Source organism: Anopheles merus, chromosome 3R (assembly GCF_017562075.2).
Source record: "Anopheles merus strain MAF chromosome 3R, AmerM5.1, whole genome shotgun sequence".
Lineage (NCBI taxonomy): Eukaryota > Metazoa > Arthropoda > Insecta > Diptera > Culicidae > Anopheles > Anopheles merus.
In genome coordinates, this window is record NC_054084.1 from 9877263 (window position 1) to 9901948 (window position 24686).

Here is a 24686-nt window from a genome sequence, read left to right on the forward strand (position 1 = left end):
GTGTACGCGAACGTGAAGTTCCCCGAATGCACCTGTCAAATAGATAAAACCATCCAAGTATGCTGCTGCCAAGTGGGTGAAAGAGAAAAGGAGATGGAGAGAGAGAGAGAGAGAGAGTTCACCTAAGCCGCACCAAGGGGATGGGGCAGGGCACACAAAATATTTCAAATCAGTTTGACAAAAACAACTGTTTGCCGTAAATTTGTTTACTATTTCGTTTCGACGTTTTTGGGACCGTTTCTTGCTCGCTCGCGCTCTCTCTTTCGCACACGTTCCTTTTAAAAAAAAGCCTCTCGCTTTTTGTCCCACCCCAGCAATGGCAATCCTTTCGAATTTTCCATAGTTTTTCGCTTCGAAGTGTACCATAAATTTTCACCACAGCGATAATTCGGATTTATGGGTTCCGTTTTACTGTGTGTTTCCTTTTTTTTACTGCCGCTGGTTCTGTCCCGTGCTCTTCGAGGCGATCGGATGGGAAACACCCGCACCCAGACGAACTTATTGTGTTGAACAGCAACAACAACAACAGCAGCAAACAGCCTAAGTACTTGCGGTGCAATGGAAAATGCATTGCCTTCCGAAATATGGTTGCCCCCCTTTTTCCCTTGTTTCACACACACACACAGGGCGGCACACACAGGCAACACTATCGGGTTTCTGTTCCGGTGTGCGTCCGTCTGGTGGAAAACTTCCCCCTTTATGGCAGCACCAATCGATCGCTGCTGCGGCTGCTGTGCTGTGGAACCCCTTCCTGGACTTTGAAAACATTTATTGCCCTTGCACCGGGGACCCGTGTGTGTGTGTGTGTGTGTGTGTGTGTGTGTGTGTGTGTGTGTGTTTTTGGACAAAAGTTGTAAAACAAATGTTTCCATCGCGCGATATTGATTACCGGTTAATTTCGGATGCGTTACAAATTTCGGAAAGCGAAGGTGAAAAGTGTCATGTTTTTGGGGGCTTGTATATAGAGTTAATTGGTAACTGACACCTCTCGGGAGATGTGCGAGGAGGGTTGTTGCCCTGGGTAAAGGTTAATGATACGATACTCAAATGTGCGATGCAGGCTTAGAGTAAGGTAAGGTTGATTAGAATGGGAGCAGGGAACTCTTACAAAAGAATGAGGGTTTATTTGCTTTACAAAACTTGACAAAACCAAGACATGAGCATTTGTAATGTGAGACTACTTCAAGTTTTTCTTTCTTTCTTTGGTATAGGTAGTACAGCTTGGCCATTTCTTGTACATAAAATAAGAGTTTTATAGCAAACATTTAAACTAACACTTTAAATCAAAATATGTGACCGCTAAAGCCGTTTTAGTCTTGTTTTGTTTACATTTTTCGTGAAGAGCTCCTAAATGTATGCAATTCTCATATTATATCGTGGTTTTTACAGGGTTTTCCAGGGGTTCTAGTACCTGTGAGACACTTCCTTGACTCTTTCTTATGGGAAGTGAACTTCATATGAAGGAAATTGGAATCCATGGCACCCTTTATGGATGGGCTTAATGTAAATTCTTATTGGATTTGTCCAACAAGGGTGCTATAGAGTCCAATTCCCATTTCATACAGTTCAATTCACGTAAGAACTAGTTAATAAAGTGTCCCACAGCCATGAGAACTCCTGGAAAACCCTGTTTATTATCAAGCAAAAGTTTAGGCAAATTTCATTGAATAGAATTGACATATTATAGTTAAAACATTTAATAAAATTTGGAAACTTTAAATCCAACAAATGATGATTCCATAAATATCATCCATGATGCAAACAAAGATAAATTTCCACAAACTATGTCTCAAGATAATTTATGTCTCTCATTATCCTCAACTGATCAACCCCAACGACCCGCAATCCTTACAAAAACCGTTTCGAATCGCTAAGGCGCCACCGATCGGGCACACACACACACATGGCGCGAAGATCCAGCGCCACAGCACACATTTGTGGATGGCTTAATTCGCGCCACGAGACATAATTAATTTTTAAAAGCAATTCGTCGCACACGACGCCACGAACGCGGATACGAACCATATGGTGTTTGCGCGGCCAGGCCAAGCCCAGACAGCATCCACTAAAGTCAATAAACATACCGGCAAACAGGGTTCAAGCAGAGGATGAGGATCAACAAGAGAAAACAACTACCCGAGAACAGATACAAATAAGCCGAGATGTCTCACTCTTTGTGTGTTTGCGTATGCATGCGTGCGTTGCACAATATCGTAAATCATTCTTGCGGAACTTTGTCACCGACCTTTTGACCGAAACCTATTCGACCCCTCCGTCCGTCCGTGTTCGGAAAAACAAACTCAACTTGAAGGGCTCATAAAATATACAATTAACAGCATTCATCATATTTGCCCGGGTGTGAAGCATTCGAGCGCCCACAGTTTCTTCAATTTCGCGGAACGTTGAACATGGAAAATGTATTAACTGACAGGATGCGGCAGACAGCATCGACCCGGGACAGCCACAGTTTTACGCCACGGGTTGTGTTGTGGGTTTTTAAAATGTATATTCATATTTTTATAACGATGCAATCTGCACTTACTTTACATCGCAACGAACGTTGTTTTGTTACATCTCAATAAAAACGGTACACATGGTGAGATGTACGCCACACAAAAACAGCGTTCATAAATTGGGTAATGTGTCACATCACAATAAAGAATGCTGCCGCAGTGACATAACTCATGAACGGCGCACCGGAATGCCTGGAGGAAATTTTTGAAAAAGGATTTCCAAACCCGCGGCCATAAACCGAACCGACAAAATGATGGTAAAAAAATGCCCAAAAATATCCTTCTTCCCACTGGAGAATGTGAAAATTGCGATGCTTTATCAGATCAGCGTGCGGCGGGATGCTTGCGTGGCGCTGCTTTTCCATTCCTCGGTTCCAGCCTCGGTGCGTGTTCATTATACTGGCCGGCGCAAAGCAGCGCAGAAGAAAAGTGCTCGCACATAAATTTAGCCGGCAAGCAGTTTGTTTTGACGTTCGTGAAACAATTTTTATGACCAAGCAATGTCGGCTTCGACGAAGGGATGAGAGAGAGAAGGAGATGAAATGCAATGGGTGACCGCGAAAATGATCGTAACCGTCGCTGACGCCATTTGTCAAACGGATTCCGTGACCATCGCAGGCGACGCGTTCTGGAAAAGTCTCTTGAACAAATATGCGCATGTGTTCTATGAAAATTCTCACAAATAACAGTCCTTTTTTTCTGTTAAATAAAGTGTTTCAGGCCTCAAGATCTCCATCATAATACTTAAACAGTTATCCAAGATTCTGTATCACTCGAATATTGCCCAAAAAGTTGTCTTGTTCGATGCTTGTTGAAGTCATAATTCCTTATCCCTTGTTGTTTGTACTGCAACTACCCCATTTATCAGTCTTTCGCTCCCTCCCAATGGCCCCATCAATGCTTGCAACTGTTCCTACTTCTCATCAAAAACCACACATTGTCTAGCGCAATGACATGTTTGTACAATCACTGCCAACCTCTAAGCACCTCGTTGGTGATCTGTAAGTGTTGACGGTCGATGACAAAACATCACCCACCGATGCGACGTCTCCGTGAAATATGTGATGGGACGGTAAATTTATGACACGCGGGCACCGAGCACCGACTGACGGACTCCTCACCAGCTTCACTTTCACCTGCTTCAGAACGTGTAACGAAACTTTAAACTGAGTTGATATCCAGCCGCCGTAGCAAACACACACCCAACGGAGTAACTAATTGAATTGAACAGTTCGTAAATTTATTGTGCTATTTGTGGGTATTTGATGGGGATGGAGGGAGCTGGAGTCTTGCGGCTGACACTAATGTAACCTTTTTCCGAAATTAGAACCTCGTTAGAATGCGACTTCCAGCAGCACGAAACAGAAAATAGTGCGAGATGTTGCTTGGTTCAACACACACACACACACCGAAATGGCCGGAAAACGTCATCGTCAGCGCCCTTCCCTCCTGCGGTGCACCAAACGATCGGAACGATCGAAAGGTTGTAGTGTCACCGCATTATGAGCAAACATTAGCGTTATTTATTTGGACGGCTTAAGTAGCGGTGGTGACGCTTTGTTTTCGCTCGCTGTCGTAGGGAAGCGGCGTACACGCAAGAATGTTCAAACAAATTCGGTTGGGTGACTTTCTCCGGCAAACCAAACATGGCAGCACCCATCCCCTTGCTGCTGTTTTTTCCCCCGAAACTAATCGGATTGAATTATGTCTCTTTCCCCTTGGTCTTGGAGGAGAGATGTGGAGATGTTTTCGGGTGATTTTACCCAAAATCAGAGATCGGTTGAGTTGTTGAAGTAGACGGTAGTCGGCAGTCGGTGGCACATTAACGCCTTCCGTGCCTGTCAGATTTGCCCGCCAACGCGCAGAAGGCGAAGATGCCTCAGCTGATTTACGACCACAGGAACGAATCTCTCTTCGTCAAGGTGGATTTCGAAGGATTGGAGATTGTTTGTAGTGTTGAAGGTGGTAGTGAGTCCCACTTTTTAAAACATTTTCTTTGAATCTGCATGTTGTGTTCTTTTTTTCGGAAGTTATAACATCCAAAAACTTGACTCATATCATCAAAAATGCGCTCTATAGCGACTAAACCCTGTCAAAAACAGCTCCAAACACGAACTTCAAAAAGTGACATTTTGTTACAATGATAGATCCAATACTTGAGTAGCGTTTACCACTTACCTTTCGATGTACGCTGCCGTTGCGATTGCTTTGGCTGTTTCCAGTGCAATATTGACGCGCTCAGTCCTTGACGATGCGCTCCGTGTCGGTGCCTGCAGCCGACTACCAGCCGGCAAGGGAGGACGTTCCTGGATGGGTGAAAGTACACCCGGCCACCCGGCCGTACCATTCGACGCCAGCTTAAACTGTATCGATTTTTGCAGCTGCTGCAGATTAACCTGATGGACTGCGGATGCGGCTGCCGTGGATGAACTGCCATCGGTTGGTTCGATCCCGCCCGAGGGATGCGACCTTGGTCGTGGATGAAGCGGCGGTGGTCCAAGCTGTGGAGCGACCGGGCGTACGTACTGGTCCAACGAGGACGCCACCGAGGATGCGGCCGACGTTACCGGTGGAGTCGTCCCGCTGAGGGAAGATCTTCGCGAGTCAATCTTTTCGTAGATATGATAATTGCTACGTACGGACTCGTACAAATTATGCTCCTCCTGTTCGGTGTTGCGCTGGGCGGTCGTATCGTACGGTTGGGCCGGTGAGCCTTCCTTTCCCAGGAAGGCTTTCGCCGTGGCACGCAACCGAGTGTCACTCTTCGTTAGCGTTCGACTCCCTTCCGGGGTGGAGTTGTGTTTGATGGGCGTTGTGCTGCTGCTGGTGGTGGATCCCTTCGCGGACGAGCTTGTTAGCATTGTGACGGACGGCAGCCCTTGGTTCGTGCCTGCCACCTCAAAGGTAGTCTGGCTCAACAAGTGTTTTTCGTAGATGTCATTCAGCTGCTTCGGTGTTAGCTTTCCGGCAGGAGCAGCCGGTACTTGCACCGTAGTTGTGAAGCCTCGAGTTCCGACTGATGGCTGGGCGCTGAAGCGTCGACAGCCATCTCCTGTTCCTGCTGACGCCATGCCCGCCGAGCTTGAGGACTTTTGATTTACGCCCTGTCTAATGCCACCCGGGGACGACGACGACGACGACGACGGCTGTAGATAATCAGTCTTTTGTGATACCGGCCGGTGCTGGTGCATCTGCTGCGCTCCATAATTTGCCCCGGCGACCGATGCCACCGCAGGTGACGACGTATAAGCGTACGGATTCGGAATCTGCACCGGCAGCGGGAGCGTCGGTTGATTAAATATTCTGCCATTGTTTTCACCGCCGCTGACACAGGAGCCCGTCGTTGGTGCGGGCGGATTACGCCCGGATGACACCGGGCACCCGATAGTGGGGTCCGAGTACGGCAGAGCTACTTTCCCATTCGATCGGCCTACCGGACCGCTCGAGCCGGGCGCTTCCGGTCGCTGCGGCATCGGCACGGCCTTGCTCGGGCCATACTTGGCGTGTCGCTTCGGGTGTGGGTAAGCGGCCTGACCCGACTGCGGACTGTCTGCACCCGGCAGACAACCAAAGACAACCACCGTCGACGAAGCGTCCGTACCGACCTGGGCTGCACCGGCCGTCCGTTTGATCGCCGCCACGTTGCTTATCTGCCGGGGACGATGCACCGAGGCCTGGGAAAGAATTTTGTTTAATTAAAAACTAGTTTGCCTGTGTGCAAGTGTGTATGTCTTTCTATGCTTTCCAGTGTCAAATGACGCCGTCCGACCGTCCCTGCAAGAATCTGAATCCGCATCGTGAAAGCCGATGAAAGAACGCGCCACCGGGTTTCTTTGTGCTCGTCGAGTGACATTATTTGATGCGTCGAACAATAAAGCCTGACAAATATGCATATACTCACAAAGCTGGCCGCGTAGTGTGGAACGCCCTGCTGGACGGGTATGCTGCTGGTACGGTCCGCCCGCCCGCCCCCTGCTCGATCCGGTTGCGAAGGGCTGCAATCAAAAGAACGGTGCATGTTGTTTGGTGAATCGAAACGGTTGCGCGCTGCTGAAGCGTTGCCACGCGATACGCCCCTTGATGGCAGTGTGATGCGGGTCGCATGCGGATTGCCGCCTTTAAGGGGCGATGGGTTTGAGAGGACAGGGTTAGTTGAACGATTAGGAGGGTTCGCTGTTGGGAAATGTTTTTTGGTGCAGTTTAAGGAAAGGGACTGTGTAACGTTGAGGAAAGATAGCTTGTAATTTATAGAACTATTAACCCATTTTTATCAAATTAATTGCTTTTCGTCTGATAAAAGGAAAAACATTAAAAGGAGTCTTAGAAATTTGAACTATTTTTCGTTCGTTATTAGATATTAATTATTATTTTTATATTCGTTTAGTTTAGTTTGTCAAAAGGAAAAAAAACTTACTCTTTATAATCGGTAGTGGTAGATGCTTTGAAGGACGATTTGCGTCTGGTGCTTCCAGTTGTTGACAGTTTAGAGACATTCTTGCGATCCATTTCATCGAGAATAACAGTTTTTTAGAGAATCTGAAACAGTAAAAGGATTTATTAATTTTATTTTGGAACTTTATTGTATTTTCTTTCATGGATAATAAAGATAAATTTTAGCCCCGAATTTGTAACGAATTTCTCAGACCTCTCATACAACTGATGTTATCCAGAACATGACCTATCATACGCGTCACTCGCCAGCTTCGAATTGCATCACATCGAAACCCTTCTCATTGTCACGCCATTGTGAGATAAATAGCAATGAAATATTTCACCGTTTTGCCCCAAAACACCAACGCCAGCGATAAACCAAGATCGCTCGATCATCCGACCCATTCGATTGGTTTTACAATTAGACTGCCTACCCTTACCCCAAATAGCACCAGACACCAGCGACGGCAGCACACAACAAAGACACCAGCCAACGACCTATTTAATAGTTCAATATGATCGCCACTTGAACGAAAAGAACGAAAACCCCCCCGGTCGAAACAACAGCGCATCTTTTTCTGATTTATGGTGTAACGAAAACGCGCTGCAGCGTGCATTAGGCAAACGTTGGAAAACTCATGAATCACAGCACTAACAATGTGCCGAGGAAAAAGAAGAGCGAGTAAGAGAGGGAAATGGTTTTCCTTCGTGCAGTGGTGTGAACGATCGTGAGCTACTCAAATTTCATCCACCCGCGGATGCTCCCGGAAACTCGTTCCGAACCGTGACCGCGGCGGCGGCCTCGGCTGAGAAACCTTTTGACCCCATTCTCAGTCAGGCGGTGCATGAGATGAAGCGAATGAAAAGAAGAAGAAAAAACTGGAAAACAGGCAGCCCAACGCTGACCTCTGGGCCCAAGAAATCAATCATCAATCCCGCCCTGCCAGCGTTGGACACGGAACGAATTCAAAAGAACTTTTCCCCAGCTCCACCCCAGCTACGGTCAATTGAAAAGGCTGGGTTCGCTTTGAAAATATCATCACACCATTTGCGATCGGATCTGTGTATTCACTTTCATTACAAGCGTCTTTGCTTTGGGCGCGTAGCGATCGTATAACGGCACCGCCGACCCGTCTGTGGGGTTGGTTTTCCTCAAGCGACGACAACGATATTGACAAGTGTTGAAGATTGAAACGCCTAGCGTGCCTAATGCACTGCCTAATGCATCTGCGGGACTGACACAGACGGTGACAGAAGGCGCCATATGTTTCACCCTTGATGTTATGGGGCCTGTTGTTGCGAGTCCGCAACGCACGACGACGCGGACTCGGGCGTTGACAGAGACGCTGGCGTCTAGCGTCGTGACGGATACGGCGAGTGACAGGGACCTTCAGATGGCTGACGATAACACTGTCGACACTGTCTCACCACAACTTCCTTTCCGTTGGGAAAGGACTGTCGGTGAGTTTATGCCGCATTAGGAGTGTTCTTCATTATCACAAGCGTGCACACATGCAACCTGTTATTCCGCTCTTTTTGGGAAAGAAATGCACCTCAACCCACCACCACAATCGATTGCCCAAGAATAAAGTGGACAACCACCACAAATATGGGTAGCACATTTCACATTTTCAACGCTTGGGATGACCTCCAAAAAAAACTAAAACAAATTGAAACAAAATCTCATTTCGCAGTCGATCTCCTCGGTGCCAGACACACCAGACACGAAGCTGTATTGACAGTCTGGGAGGCGTTCCTCGAAAACTCCGAGTGTTGCCCGTCCTACGATGCCTAGCTGCCTGACCGCAGCCCCCGGTTCGAAAACCTCGACTTGACCTCCATTCCGCTTGCTGGCACTGGCCAGTGTCGTAAGGTTGCCTGTGCTCGATATTATTGCAAAAGATGTAGCCCTCAACTTGTTGGCTACAGTCCAAAATATTGTGGAAAGGAGAAAAAAAACAAACGCCCAAATGATTGTGGATGAATTAATTTTCGAGAGAGGTCCTCACACCGCGTGCTCCGGGGCTCATGATGTCTTATTAAACATTTGAATGATCCGAACGATTGAGAGGGTTGGGTACATAATGCTTGAAGGCATCGTTAACGGAGCGGTTGACAAACGAGCGTGAGTAAACGATTCGCACATTGGACTGACATTACAGGGTTTCGAATCATATAAGGGAATAGTTCAATCAGTTAGGGGAATGTTGCAAATCGGTAGGGGAATATTGCAAGCAAGCTGTGGATGTTTGCAATCACTAGGGGAGTGTTGCAATCGATTAGGGGAATTTTGCAAGCGTACTGTGGAGCTGTCATCAGACTGTGGGTGCCGCTGTAAATACCTCAAAATGTTTTCGTCAATCTTACTAACTTATCATGTTTAATTATGGCTCCGCAGCAGGATTTCTTTAGTTTATCATGTGTACATCAGAATCCCACACGAAAACAACTCCAAATGATGTTTTAAAAAAACATCATCGGTATCAATTCGAAGCTTTTTACACCGGCACCCACCGTCTGATGACAGCTCCACAGTACGCTTGCAAAATTCCCCTAATCGATTGCAACATTCCCCTAAGTGATTGCAAACATCCACAGCTTGCATGCAATATTCCCCTACCGATTTGCAACATTCCCCTAACTGATTGAACTATTCCCTTATATGATTCGAAACCCTGTAATAAGCGGTATCGTGATGTTAACCGTTCATAACATCGATTGGATGGAATGGGGATGTTTTTTTTCTTATGTTTTGTGGTGCTACTGCTCTTTGGAACTTCTCGTGGGTGCGTGTGTGTGTATAACAAGAACCCCTCGGACCCCGAAAGACGAAACCGCACCCACGGCTGGTAAATAAACATTCCAGAAAATGGCAGCACAGAACCTTTCCGAACATCAAACGCATCAATCCAGGACTGGCTGGGAGGTGTTCCAGCACGACCGACGGAGCCTACCGGCCACCGGGGTTTCCTGTGTTCCTGTGTGATGCGAGTAAACAAATCAATCACCCACAGCTCACACCGAAGCTCGACTCTTCCGGGAGCTCCTGGGAGCGGAGCTTCATCTTCTACCGGCGGTTTCATCTTCTGCCCATATTCGGAGAATTATTGCATTTATTTAATCATGCGCTCGGGGGTCCCGGTCGGGCGTGAACATCATCCCCCTTTGGCTGGACATACAGGGAGGAGCCGGCCGGTCGGGTCGTGTCGATGATGGAACAGTTCGACTGGAAGGTTTTTTTTCCTTCTGTTGCTGTGCTGTGTGTATATACTCAGTTTTCTCATGCAGAAGCAATGGTAGCAGATCGTTTGAAAACGGGGAGTAAGCATTTGTTTAATTTTGTCTGCCACAGTTACGCTGGCTTGTCTGTGATGGAAAGGGAGACTGTAGAAATACCAACAAAAAAAGGCCAAACTGATGCTGATGGACGTATGCTTTCGATTGGCACTGGTAAAAGGGGTTGAAACTGGTGACCCAATACGCGTACATATAGTTGGAGTGTGATACATGTAAATTCAGAATTGGTTTTACTTTGGACAAAAGATACTAAATGTTAGATCTTAAAGGCTTTGGGTATTTAAGAATCTATAAATTGAAGAATCTATATATAACGATTGATCCTGACGTATAAATTTTCATTCCAAGATAAATGATCTTTGGGTGGATGCTGGAACATATTTTCAGGATTAATGTTTGAAATTGATCTACTCTTATTCATGTCATTCTTCTTCTTCTTATTCTCCTTATACTTCTTCTTCTTCTTCTTCTTCTTCTTCTTCTTCTTCTTCTCCTTCTTATTCTTCTTCTTCTTCTTCTTCTTCTTCTTCTTCTTCTTCTTCTTCTTCTTCTTCTTCTTCTTCTTCTTCTTCTTCTTCTTCTTCTTCTTCTTCTTCTCCTTTTTCTTCTCCTTCGTCGTCTTCTTCTTCTTCTTCTTCTTCTTCTTCTTCTTCTTCTTCTTCTTCTTCTTCTTCTTCTTCTTCTTCTTCTTTTCCTTTGCCTTCTTTTTCTTCTTCTTTTCCTTCTTCTTCTCCTTCTTTTTATTCATGTTATTCTTCTTCTTAAATTCTCTTTTCTAATTCTTCCCTTTTCTTCTTCTTCCTCTTCTTCTTCTTCTTCTTCTTTTTCTTATTATCATTCTGCTTCTTCATCTTCTTCATGTTATTCTTCTTCTTAAAGTTAAAACTTAAAGTTTAATTAAAACAACTAACTAAAAGGTATGAAGCAAAACAGATTTAAAGAAACGATAAATATGATTGATTAGAAGCAAAAAATAATGAAGAAACGCCCCTTTTCCCTTAAACTCAAGTCAATCTATGTTCCATGTAACATATAACATCAACAAATAGCCATTAATTTGTCACTATTGATTTGACACACGTAGCCTCGTTATCACTGACCCACCAGTCGACTCCAATCGCTACCGCTGAAAACCAGCTTGTCAACGTTTGTTCACCTATTAGAGGGCAACGACGATCCAACCACTGGTCAGCCTCATTTCACATCCAATCTCCCCCAGAAACGAATCCCGCCTAATCACTACAATGTAGCTCGCATCGAGAACGATTTTAATGACCACCGGTGTCCTTTTACGGCGCGGCCACATCGGCGCTGGTTACATCACCGTTCACAGCCGTTCGCAAATAGAGAAACATCCCCACGGGGTATCTGTCCCAAAAGAAGCTCTCCGATGCGTTTGGCATCGCGAGGGTACCCTTTCGGTTGCGATCCGCCGAAGGACGAATGTACCAAGCATGGGACAGTATGGGAGAAGGGCAACTCACTAGGGCAATATAAATTATGAACACGCGGGTTGACTGCGCGCGCTGTTGACTCAGGGGCATTAGTGTCCATTCCTGGCTGGCGTCCATGCGCGGGGTCAAAGTGGTCGCGCGATCGATTCCCAAACTGTTTTTGAGCGGCCGATTCGGAGTTGGAAGGTGGAAAGCAGCAATGCTATTCTGGCGCGAATGCAACGCCGAGTGCATGCATGCAAATGACGAACTATCGGTGCAGCCGGTTCGAGGCGTGGAATGACGCATTTGGATTCCGTGCCGGGTTTGGGAATTTCGTTCACCTGGGCCAGGGTCGACTGCGGAATGGAAAGGTACGAAGTGCAACACTTCTTTCGTGTTGTGCCGTTGTGGGTACGATTCCGAGCCGCGTGTTTGGCTGTTTACGGATGGTGGCCCAATTTAGGCAGACAGTGATTTACATCTCACTTCGGTGATGCGGATTCGGGCGTTTTCGCGTCTGTTCGCGGGGTAAAGGGCGCATTGGGTTGGATGGGCAGGATCGGAACGTTGGCAGCAAGCATTTGAGTTTTCATTTTTTGGTTTCCATAAAAATGCACAAACCACAGCGCACAATGGACGAGCAGCAGATTAAAAATCATGTTTATTTGTGAGTTATTTGATTTATATTAGATTTGTGAACATTTAGATGTGTTTGAACATGATTTAAAACATGCAATTATGCGGAACTTTCCTAATATTTTAAACAAACTATTATAACAATTTCGTCCATCTCTCCCTTCACCAGACGGGTCACTGTGCTGGGCCAAAAGTTCACCCAGAAGAAATGCATGAGAATCGTCCGAGCAATGCAAAGCGCACACAAAAGTGCACGAAAACATAATAAAAAAAGAGAAACGCTCGCCACTCGCCTCGGAATGCTTTCTTTTCCCACCGCCTGCAAACGGATATCGTTCCGTCTGTTTATGTGTGTGTGTGTGTCTACCAGTAGCCAGCTACTGGTGGTCGATCACACCACCCCTAAAGAGGGAAGAGGAAAAAATACGCAGCCCACCCAGCATAGCTCCCGATGACGTTTTCGAGCCGTAGAACCGAACATTTGGTCATCTCATTATTTGCTCTTGCCACATACCGAACACCACAAAGCGCGCAGATTGTCGTCGAATGGTTGTTAGGAAAACATAACTCCCTTTCCCACTGCTCGCTAGTTCCCCATTTCTCAATGTTTTTGAATTCGTTCGCATTGCATGCGATCAAGCGCCGGACGAATGCACCGAGAAGGCCACCGCATAATGCCCCACCGACACCAGACAGACAAACACCGTTTCCGAACCTGTCCGTTAAGCAAAGCAAACAACACTTTGCTTTTTGGGAGACGTTTTGTTTTTTTGCCCTTCCTTCTTCCCACTGCTTTGTTTTGCGGGTGATTTAATGTGCTGATCTTATCGCCGACCCGTCCCCCTGTCCCGGGCTGTCTAATGTCTAATCGAACGAATCTATGTTTCCTCCAACGGGTAACGAGCGCCCCTCCAGGCGCATAAGGCTCCGGCAGCTGGTGCGCTAATCCACCGGGAAAATCTCCACCTTTAGGTCTGTTTAGAAACGTTTATGAGTCAATTAAAATGTTTGCCTCGTAAGCCGATTACAAAACTGGGGAGATATTCGGTCGATAAACTGGTGCGGAATGTTTTGGAGCCGCCCAGCCGTTTTGGAGCGACGATCACGATCGCGGGGCATCGTGAGAAATGCCCGCTGTACGTACACTTCAGCTGACCGAGTTTTCTCAAGTGCGAAGCAGCAAGTGCTGTTTAGGAGTGCTGAGGACGTAGTCGAAGTGGACAAAACGGCTCCGCGGACCGTTCGAAAGTGAAAAGCGATCAATCGATCGTTCAATCCGGTCGATGAGTTAATAAATTGAATCCGTTGTTCATTGGGGCGGCATGCTTCAAACGTTGGTCCTCACTCATAAAGCGGACGGTCTTTAATTGAGGTGCGGGGCGTTTGATTGCACGGTCAATTGCATGTGGAATGTGCACGAGCTGGCAAAAAAACGAACTGTAGGCGTCCTTGGCAAGCGTTTCGTGATTGCTTTGCATCACAAAAGTGGGTCATCGCGGTGAGGCTGCATGGCAATGGCTAATTATACATTATTATTTTAACTATTTTCCACTTATGAGGCTCCTCAATCGTGCCTAAGTAGCTCCTGAAAAATGGTGAATAAATAAAAACCATCCACAACGATGTGGATTTAAGTAAGAGTTATCGTTCCCATGTTGATACTGCCAATGTTTGTTCATCAACCAAACCGACCATTAAAAACAACACCGATCACGTTTCGCAAAACCGGAAACCACCCCTCACCCTCTATCGGCACTCATTTCGTGGAAAACTCTCTACTGCCCTTTGCTCCTGCAGCTCATTCCTTCACCGCCAACCCAAAACACAAAAAAACAAAAATACAGAACGATGCTGGACGCAAGCCATTATCATGATTAATGTGTATTTATTACTCTTTAATTGCCATCCCGACCAAAAAAAAGGAACTCCTGCAGAAACTGTGTCACTGGATCGGCCGGCAAAGGAGCGGAACTTGCGCCGGAGAGGGGAGGGGGGACCGAAATGACGATTTAAATGAATATTTAACACGAAAACTTCAACCGCAAAGGAATGGCAGTTTGGCAGTTGTGTCGTTCCCCAGCAACATCGCCATCACAAGCAACGAAAACACACGTTCCCGTTCAAAGCGTACGGCAAGAAACTGGGTTGCGTCGGGTTTGGCTTTAGTTGATTTGAAGTTTTGGACCCGAAAACCGGGGCTACAAAGGCGCTAATGGATTAAACGTATCGTAGCCCTCCAACGAAAAACGCGACCAATCAGTGTGAATCGATGCAAATATTCCCTGGAGTGGCCTGGAGTGGAGCAACCGTATCAATTTCCATTTTTGACAGATAGGTACAAGCACTCAAAACATCCACACCGTGATCTGAAGTGGAGATAAATCACCGAGCTGCAGGCAGGACAGCATTAATGCAAAAACGCGATGGTAAACGATTGGAAGGGAAATTAAATCCCGTCCAGTGCGTATGCACACCCTCTCCCATGGAGGACAAGGCAAGAACTGCACCCTATTATTTCGGCACCAAACCGGGAGATCAGTAAAGATCTTAATTTATTGCAAAACAACAAGCAACAAAAAGAAGACAAAAACAAAAAAACTGCGCTGCATCTTATCGTACGCGCATTTATCACTGGCGCAAAACGAAACACGAAATAATACCGTTCATTGTAGGGCCGCAAACAGGTTGAGGACGGAGACGGCGGGCGAGCACAGGATCGTTATTAAAATTATTTGCAAATTTATGATGTGGCCCATGGATGATGCTGCCCCGGCTCCGGCTGGTTCCCTGGGTAGAGATGACACCGCATTATGATTATGTGGACCAGTAAGCGCAAGAAGGGGGTATTTTTGTGTTTCTTTTTTCCCTCAACTCCAATCCCAAACCCCGAACAACTTTGGCTCATTTGTTCAATTTGACAGAGACAGATTTTAGGGTGTGTGTGTGTGTGTGTGTGGATATGTGTATGCGTAAAGGGAAAACTGATGCTTTTACAGCTTTTTTGTGTTGTTGTTACCCACATTTGCCCACAAGAATAACGATCGATCCAGCGTGTCTTGTCCATCTGGCATGTAGAAGATAACGTACAATGGATCCAGTGTGCGCCAGTATGTGCTACCCGAACCCCGCAGCTACTGTACCCAAATGACTCAATTTGTTGCCCCGTGGCACCGCCAGAGCGATCGTTACGAACGGGCGAGATTTATGGGTTCTGCCAGTATTCGAGGTTAAAACACAGTTTGCTGCATGATTTACACATTAATAAGTGTCACGTGGCGAGTCGTTGAAGCGAGAGCGCGCGAGAATTGGCGGGAAAGCGACAAAAAACGACAACAAAATGAGACTGATGCAATACATTATGCACTTGTTTTGGTGGTTCTTTTTTCGGGGTTTTGTAATTAATTGAGGCTTTGTGGCGTTCGAACACATGTGCATGTGTGCGTGTGTGTCGATAGACGTTAAAGGGTAATAATGAGGTGTTGAAAATTTCTCGTTGAAGCCAGTTGAACGCCATGAGGCATTTTTTCTGAATTTATAACTGCATTGAACTAAAAAAGATTATTAAAATTTAATTGGTTTAATAAGGCGTGAAATTGTCCAACTGTAATACGCAATCAGAAAATATTTTAATATCTATTGCTTGTAACTTAACTGATTTCGAAGCTATCATACTTGGCGTTACGTAGTTTATGGAGAATCTTCAACTCATTTGTGTTAAAATTTTCGAGCTATATCATGCAATTAATATATCTTCCTCGTGCCATAAACTCATGTCTATGTTTGCATGATTGGCATTACGTAGTTTATGGACGATCTCTAACTTAATCTCAATTTCTTCTGGTTGCGATCGAAGTAAAAGAAATCGCTTATGGCAAAATGAATTGACCTGTAGAAAGCTGTAACCAGTTTAAATTTTTCTGTACCACATGCTAAACATAACGAGAAGTCTCACAGTAGCTCGCCCAGCTTTTCCAGCGCTCAATTAATATCTTACCATCCCGTTTAATGGATCTTAATTCAAAACTACAGCTTTTCCATTTTGCGACAAAAGCCACTGTGGCCACCCTCCCGGAGGCACTTTAATTCGGGGAAAGTTAATCATCGGAGCGCACGCAACAAACGCTTCAAACGCCACAATCCCCTCGCGTCTTTGCTCAAAACGCACCATACAGGCACAATCATCGTCTAATCGGTGACAGGAAAATGAAGTCCACAGTTTGCGCGGTTTGCAAACTAGTTTTAATGCCGCTGCGCGGTCTCATTAAATCGCGTATTATCAACTTTTCGCTGACAAACCGTGGGTCTGGTTGCCCTGTGGAAAAGCTCCCAACACTACCTGCCATTCCTGTGTTGTTGGGTTGCTGTCGATGGATGTAAAACGCTCATTTTCAGTTGCTCATTTCAGCAGCAACCCCCTTCCGAGTGGATGCTAATGATAGCGAAAAGTAACACTGGCATGATTGGATTGTTATCGGTGCAATCGGTTCGCTGCTCCACCGAACCCGTCAGCACCACCACGAGCAGTATGATAATGTGCGTGTGCGCGAGGATTAACATGAATATTAGCTGCAATGGGGTAGCGCTTTTTCCTTCCAATTGACAGCCATTTAATAGGAAATTAAAATGAGAAAGCGCTCTCGGTGGCAGCTGCCGGTGTCATGTGTGTCGCAAAGCGGGCAAGCAGGCGCTCACCGCTCACGCTCAACCCAGAAGTTGCTACCGATTTGTTCGCGCAAAATCGGCAAGAAGCAGATAAATACATCACGTACACGCTGGAGCTAATGATTTGCCTAATGATCTCCATCTGACTCAAATTATCTGCTCGATGCTGTTTTAATCACTTTGGCAATTCATCGACTCGCTGGCAATGCTGAAGGGCAAGGGAAAACGCATTCTTCCCTGCTCTGCTAAACAATTAGTAACAGATTCTGTGCCGATGCTGATGCTGCTGCTGCTGCCGACTCATCCCCATTGGAGGTGCTTTGTACTTCTGTGTTTTGCTGGTGGTCTGCCTTTTGCAGGCTCCATTACTTTTCCCACTGCTCACCGGTATCCGTTCTCGTTCTGTTTCGTTTGAATCTCAGCTTCGCTGGAGCGTGGTCGAAGCGATAATTTATCAGTCGCCGTGCCTCATGCGTCCCGTGGCTCGTTGTGTAGTCGATTGATTAATCGGCACGGAGCGCCTTTTCGTACGTACCGATGGCCAATCATCCGGATCTCCATCTTATCCCGGACGGTACTCGTCGAGGGATCAATCAAACGGCACCACCAAACGGGTAAAAGACAACGATGCACTGCGCAGACTGCGCTGGATCTCGGCACCATTTCGCGCTGCATTCGCTTTCGATCATTTATCATTATTCTAATTATGCCCCGGGCGTGTCGTTTCGTGACGTGCGGACGTTATACACGCACATGATGCTGTCACTTTCTTCCAGTCACACAGTCAGTGGATCGATCAGGACGTAACTGTCAGCGTGAGGTCAAGTACTCGACACGACACGACTGCCAATCGGAGTGTCGCCGACTGAAGCGCACGCACCTCGAGGGAAGCAAGACTGCAAACCTTATTCCTGATGCAATTGGTGTGTGTGTGTGTTTTTTTCTCTCTCTCGTTTTCCAGTGGGATCGGTTTCGAGATTGAATGGTATAGGGAATACAGCAGTGGGAAATTAATGTGCCGAATGAGTACACGAAAGTAGGACGCAGCATCGATCGAATGGTTTTCCGATTCGAATAGAACGGTGCGTGATGGGAACGATTGGATTTTTTTGCTCTTTCTCTATCTACTCAGACTGGGTGTAAACATAATTGGATCTTGTTGAGTGGAGAATAGATTCGTCTAGAATGAAACTGTTTGACAGTTTGCTGCTTTGTAACTGACTACTCGGCAGAGCAATCAGTGATCACTCTATCGATGCATCAATCAAGCTGTAATGGTTGTAGGAAATGGATGTTGAAGCATTTGTTGATTTGTTTGAGGTTCGTTTCAAACCTATTTAATTGTAAATTTTGATAATTTTTCCTCGATTTAATGGCTTTGGAAAGATGTCCTGAGCTGATCTCATTCAACTACTTAACTTTTTAACATTCAAACTCACTATTCCAGAAGTACTTCTCATTCTCGTTAACTCTTCACACTAACGACCACTGTCACCGGCAGTCCAATTTTATCATGTGACATTACGCAACCTCAATCCGCTGCTCCGTTCGCTTCCCAGCTTGTTAACCACCTTTCATCGCAACCCTGCAAGCAAGAGGAAAGGAGGGTGCGGTCGTGAACTCTCCCACAAAAAAAGACGCCTGGCCCGTCAATCTCACCACGGATTAACCTTTCCCATTCAACCCGCCGATTCGGTCGCTCGGGCAACGATCGAAATGCAATTTCAATGCGGCCACCCAACCCTTCAAGGAGATGCACTTCAACCGTCACGCACCATCGAAGGAGGGGGCCGTCCGTCCACCGGTCGAACTCAAGCGAAAAGAAAGAAACCCCAAAATGCAATCGACTTTTAGTGCTGGACGATTTGGGAGTAAATTTTACGGATAATCAGTCAGAATGCGTAATGGACGTCAATTCCGGGGTTTATAGTTATTGGCACCCAGAAAGGTACGCGACTTATTAAAACTTGAGACAGAAACAGAAAAAAAAGCTAACTTCCATACCGTGAAATGATGCACAAATAAGGGTAAATCTTATTAGCAACTGCGCGATCGATAAAGTAAGTACAGCTGACCTAAAACAGAACCTCCGATCGTTGTATAACTCCGATATCAGTAATTCGGTCGAGCCATAAAATCTTCATCGATCACAGCCGCTTATGAGCCGGGGGAGAATCCTTACGACTCTCCACGTTGCGACTAATGGACGGATATGTGGATATGGGGCTTCGGAGCCAGCGCCCTGCCGAATTTTTTCCCCCCGTTTGAAGGCCATTATTGCAGTTTAATTGAATCTCCTCCTGATCGTTACGGCGCCAGTGTGAGCGACGTTCACGCGCAACGGCTCTTAATTTTGTCAGCGCAGTTAAGTGTTCTTCAATCCGAACAAACGACCGACAACCGGGAGGCAATAAAACGGGAGATTCGCATTCGTGAGTTTGGTTGGTTGTGGTTGGATGTAACTGAAACCCTCGTGTGCGGGGAGAGAGAGAGAGAGAAAGTCTTTGCAACATTGTGGTTTTTTATTGGAGGAATATTTTGTATCAGTATCAGTACATTTGGTAGTCTTTTGGATACTTCATTTGGACTCAGATGTCCAACAAAACTTTCCGTTTTTTATAACAAATTCCTTTATATCTCTTTGCTGAGTATCTCTTCGCATTATGACAGGAAGATTGAGAATATCTGCGGCAACAAGACCCTCTTGTTTAAACTCAATTTGTTACTAACCTGAAATCCCAACAAATCCCAAGAAACAGGTAATCTATGATCCGCTTTTATTGAAAGCTTCTCCCAGCAATCAAAACTAAACGGATATGCACCCACTGATGAAAGGGTGCACCCACTGTACCGCTCGTAAATGTGTAGTCTGCATCCTGCCACGGCAAATATGTTTCCATCCATCCGTCCATATGTTTATCCACCATCGCGCGCCACAAATGAGTACCTTCCGTGTGGCTATGAGCGCGCACAAGAAATCACGACCACTTCCGTCGAACATTGCAATCGGCTGAGTCAAACTTCCACTGCATATAGGCATATAGATAGACTCACACACTCACCCACCGATGCCAAGACATGCATTTGCATTTGCATGGTTAATTTATCACCAATTATGCAGTTGACTAATTGGCGGTGCGGCTACACCGCAGCACGGCAACCGAAAGGAAACAAAGAACGCGCCCAGCGCCCTCGCTGCCGAGATATCCGTTCTACGTCGGGCCGCTGGAACTTCGAGAGGTGGTGGTTGCGACAGCGCAATATTTCTATCGATGCCGCCGTCAAAGTCACTTGTAACATATAACATATGGACAGAGAGAGAGAGAGAGAGAGAGAGAGAGAGAGAGAGAGCTTGGAGAAGGCAATAGTACTTCTTTCGTTGTGCCGCACTAAAAGGTGCTAGTTCAAGTGGTGCACAAGAACGGTTGAAGAATCCTGCAACGGGACGATCAGACACGATTGCAACCATGTGTTGTCTCGCTGCATCTGTGTCGGTGTGCTTCGCAAAGACGTGATCTTTGTGCACGCAGGCATGCTCACTAACGTCCCCGGAAAAGTGGGCTCGTTCATTGATAGCAAAATGGTTCCACCATGCGCCGTGCGAATTTATTAGAACAACGTGTGCCAACGGGAAAGAGGAAGAGTGAGCTGACGCAACGCTCAAAGAGGATGCTTAAGAGAGCCGCTTTATGGCCAACGGTTGTTGACCAACGTGGTGCGCCAATTAATAGTGCGGAAGTTGTCACTCGAGAGTGTCAAAATGGGGAGTTCGGTGCGTACCGGTTTGCATTAGCTTTGCCCTTTCGAAGCAATGCGAAACGTAAGGAAAAATGGTTAGAGCTTAAAAAAAAACCCGCTCAAAAGAAGGTTAGTTCAAAGGGTGATTCTTTTTATTTGTGTGCCCCCAGAAGAACAAAGAGCGTTTTAATGCTGCTGGCTTTCCTCTGTTGGTATTTGCTTGTTTGTTCATCGCGGGTAGCTCTTGAGAGGCCTAAGTGGCTGTTGACGGATTTATTGTGTGCGGCATGAGAGTGAATTATTCGCACAAAGGCTTCTCCAGTGCCTTTCATACATGGTTTGGTGGAAAATATTAGGCCCCAGAATGTATGCTCAATTTCGTGTGAATTAGTTTGCTTCCATTAGGGGTTATTTTGGCGAAGGATCAAAGGTCTATGGCAAGAATCAAGCACAGTTTACTTCTAATTTTCAAATGCTTTTTGATTTTTCTTCCATTATAGAACTCAATTCCTTCATCTCGTTGCATTAGAATGAATTTGATTGCATGTTTTGAAGGCATTGTTGTACAAATCATAACCCCTATTCTCAGCCCACTCTCAAAAACACTCCTTAAAATCAAACTCATAACGCTCGACTGCAATCATACAATTATCGATAACGATCCAATTAATCGTTCCATCAGCGCGAGCTTGTCTCACCCAATCAGGGCCCTTTCGGTTAGAAGAATCGGCCGAAAACGAGACCCTAAGTACGATAAACAATAATCTCAACCACCATAATCGCATAAGAGCATCGGGGAAACCTAACAAGATTATTCTGCCCGTGTTCGCGACCCTTGCATGATGGTACGTGCAGCGTGTTGCTAATTCTTTCTCAATTTTTTGTTGGGTTAGAAAAATCTGTGAAAGGCCACTACACCCTCTGTCGATCGTGGGGTTAAAATTAATTCTAATATAATACTCTCAAATTTGAGAAAGAATTAACCTTAAAAGGAGATAGTATAGTACATGCTATTACCTTCACATCGCATAAAAAGCACTGATTTATTTCTTATTAAATCACATTTTAATGCATTTCGTGCTTCACTCGCTCCATCCCCGACCAACAACTGGAACCCCCGTTTTGCAAGTTATTATAAAATAATTCGTCTTAATCTTCCTCCCCATTACGGTGAGCGGCCCCGGGGCCAATGGCCAGGATTAATGTGCGCCCTTTCTTGATAAACTTGTCCATATCGTAAACAATTCACCGCCCAGCAAAGCCCGCTCGTGGGACAAACTTGCAGTCCGTACGCGTACGCACCACCACCGACACGTTGCAATTGGACATAATACTCGCCATAAACTTTACCTGTAAGAAAAAAAAGGGAGAAAACCCTTTAACCGGACTGCTTTACGCGAGCCGTCGATTGGAGAATGGGAGGAGAATAAAACGTCGCAAAACGGAATCGATGCGCGTGAGACACAATCTTGCGCACAAACGGCCGCGGCGCCTTCGGGCGCCCCAAAGTGTCGGTGAGCCCTAACCGCTGACAGTTAAATTTACTACGCTACTTCGACGGCACCCTTCGAGAGTGGTCTAGGTCAGTGGCAAGGCCATAAATGGTTCTGATCGGGCGGTGTGCAGTAGTAGTAGTAGCAGCAGAAACGCGACCAAACGACGATGTGACTGCCATGAGCCGGGAGAAATATGAGTGCTTTTTAGTGCGCTTATAGCTGAATGGGATGGAGTTGTTTAAGGTGTGTATTGATACGGCGCCGTGAAGTTAATCGAAAGCAAAAGGATGGACTTTGCATCTAGTTGGAAGATTAAAAACGAAAGGAAATGATTCGTTTTTTTTCCTCTTCCCTTGAACTAATAATTTTACAAGTCTTATTTTCTAGTCGCCCCTTCGGGCAGCGCATATCACTTCGGAGGGTGGTACACTATCGAGCACTCGTAAATAAGCTGTCAAGCATTAATGAACACTCGGAGCCAGTCCTGCTAGGAAGGGGCAAAATGTAGGAAAAAAGGTATTAAAGCCCTCTACCGGTTCTTGAAATTCAAAAGATAGGAAAAAGAGTTAACCCAACCCAGAGTTCCCCATTATGAATAGAAATGGTTTATCAGCATAAGTCAATTAAAAGCATGTTTACGGTCTGATGAAAAAGGAAAAAAAGGAACATCGCAAACGAATGCACCAAACAACTCTCGACATCGACTGCCCAGCAACCACCATCATGACGATTGTTCTTGAAATTGAATTAATGCATAAATTACTTACAAATTTTCTACACTTTTTCATCCTTCTTTTTTTAAAAAAAAAGCTCGCGACAGACCTCAAAACCACTGGACCAACTTTCTTAATTAGTGTTGCTTTACAGTGGCGGCTTTTCTTTTTTTTTCCTCCAATTTACTACCCCATCAACACTAATGAGCTCCGGCGACAGAATGCATTTCGGGTAAGGGGAAAAATTCAGGCCATCCCAACGCCTTCACACCTTTCTTTCCGATGAGAACGAGCGAGCGAAAGAGAGGGCCAACCGAAGTGAGAAAAATCGCACGCCAAACGAAAAACGTCATCAATTACGTGGGCGAGAAGGTGATAAAATGGTTTGCACCTGCAGCGCCCACGTGTTGCACACGCACAAGCAAGACCCCCCCCCCCCAATGGGTGTCAATATTCGGTTTCACCCACATTAAAACTGTGCTGGGCACTATTGTGTTGCGTTTGTTATTGTAGGCTTTCGGGTCGGCGGGACGGACGGCGAAACAGATGCAAATCAATGGACTGACTGCGGCGTGGAGGGTGCAGTAAAAGCGCAGTAATGTAATAAACTTATAAAATATGTCACCGCATCGGATTAAATATACATGAACAGCAGCATGTAAACGCAATGTTTTACAAACAATAATAGACGAACAGCGAACAGGTTGCGCGTTGGTGACGGGATCAGTTTACGAGCTGTTGTTTTTCCAGGGCTTTTTATTTCAAATACGCTTTATTTACAAATCTCCCCCTCCATCCAGGGGTCACAGTTTTACGTCCCAAACCTCTGTCTGTCTGTTTTGCACACGTAAAAACCTTTATCTTCATCTTGTTATTTTCGGAAGCTCATAAAACCTTCGTTCGGAACGGTTGTTTTCCTTAATGACCCATGGGTGGGTGTTTTGTTTTTGTTGTCAGGTGCTGCTTGTTTCTAATGACCCAAGACGCTTTGTATGGTAAAACCGAAAGGGAGAGATCGCGCGAGTGGAAATAAATTACCCAAAAAAAAAAAAAAAACCGCAGCCCCCAGAATGATGGCGATGAAGCGGTGGTTGGTGTTTGGACGCGGTGCGTGTTATCGAACGTGTTATATCAACAGCTTCGGACGGAGCTGCAATCGCACATTTCATCATGCAACCCGTAAATCTGTTAACACTGCCACAGACGGTTGGGTTGTGCAGAAGAGAGCAAAACAAGATCGCAGCTCGGGACAAAGAATTAAGTCGCGAGACAGTTTCAGAAGGCGTGAGAAAAATTATGAAATGATGCGCTGGTGTCGTTTCCCTTCCTTTTGGACAATAATTGCAGCAATGTGTGCCAACAGACGGTGTGCAAGAATAAGCATACAATAAGGGCGATTTAAAAGGTATAGTTTTAATTAACATTATCTCCCTCAATGTTAATTGACTTTATGGGCGCGTGATGTGATGCACAAACATTAAGCCTTGATTTATAATTACACCTGCAATTAAACTTCACCAGCATTAGCACCGTATTGTTCTAACCTGTTCTGCTATTGCTCGTTTCGCTCATTGCAAATTATGCCGCGCGCTGTGCTGTGTTGATCTGTTCTAAATCACACAAGAAGTCACAACAGTCGTTTCGAGTGAATGAATTTTCATCGCCAAATGAACCGCTTTTTTTCACGTATCGTTTATTGTTGGTGGAAGCGTCCCGGATGATTCGGATTTTCACACGATCCCTGAACTTATTCTTCAGAAGCCG

The 24686-nt window shown here is 45.8% G+C and overlaps 1 protein-coding gene across 2 annotated transcripts in view; it reads right to left on the reverse strand.

The window, feature by feature from the left end:
* The window catches only part of LOC121595317 (kinesin-like protein CG14535), a 115034-nt gene that overhangs the window by 84960 nt on the left and 5388 nt on the right, over nucleotides 1-24686 (reverse strand). For both annotated transcript variants that reach the window (XM_041919226.1, XM_041919227.1), the window contains exons 3-5: nucleotides 6928-7049; nucleotides 6415-6508; nucleotides 4692-6187 (exon numbers count right to left, since the gene is read on the reverse strand). In XM_041919226.1, coding sequence (XP_041775160.1) covers nucleotides 4692-6187; nucleotides 6415-6508; nucleotides 6928-7019 — 1682 coding nt within the window. In that variant the 5' untranslated portion in view covers nucleotides 7020-7049. The remainder of the gene's footprint in view (nucleotides 1-4691; nucleotides 6188-6414; nucleotides 6509-6927; nucleotides 7050-24686) is intronic.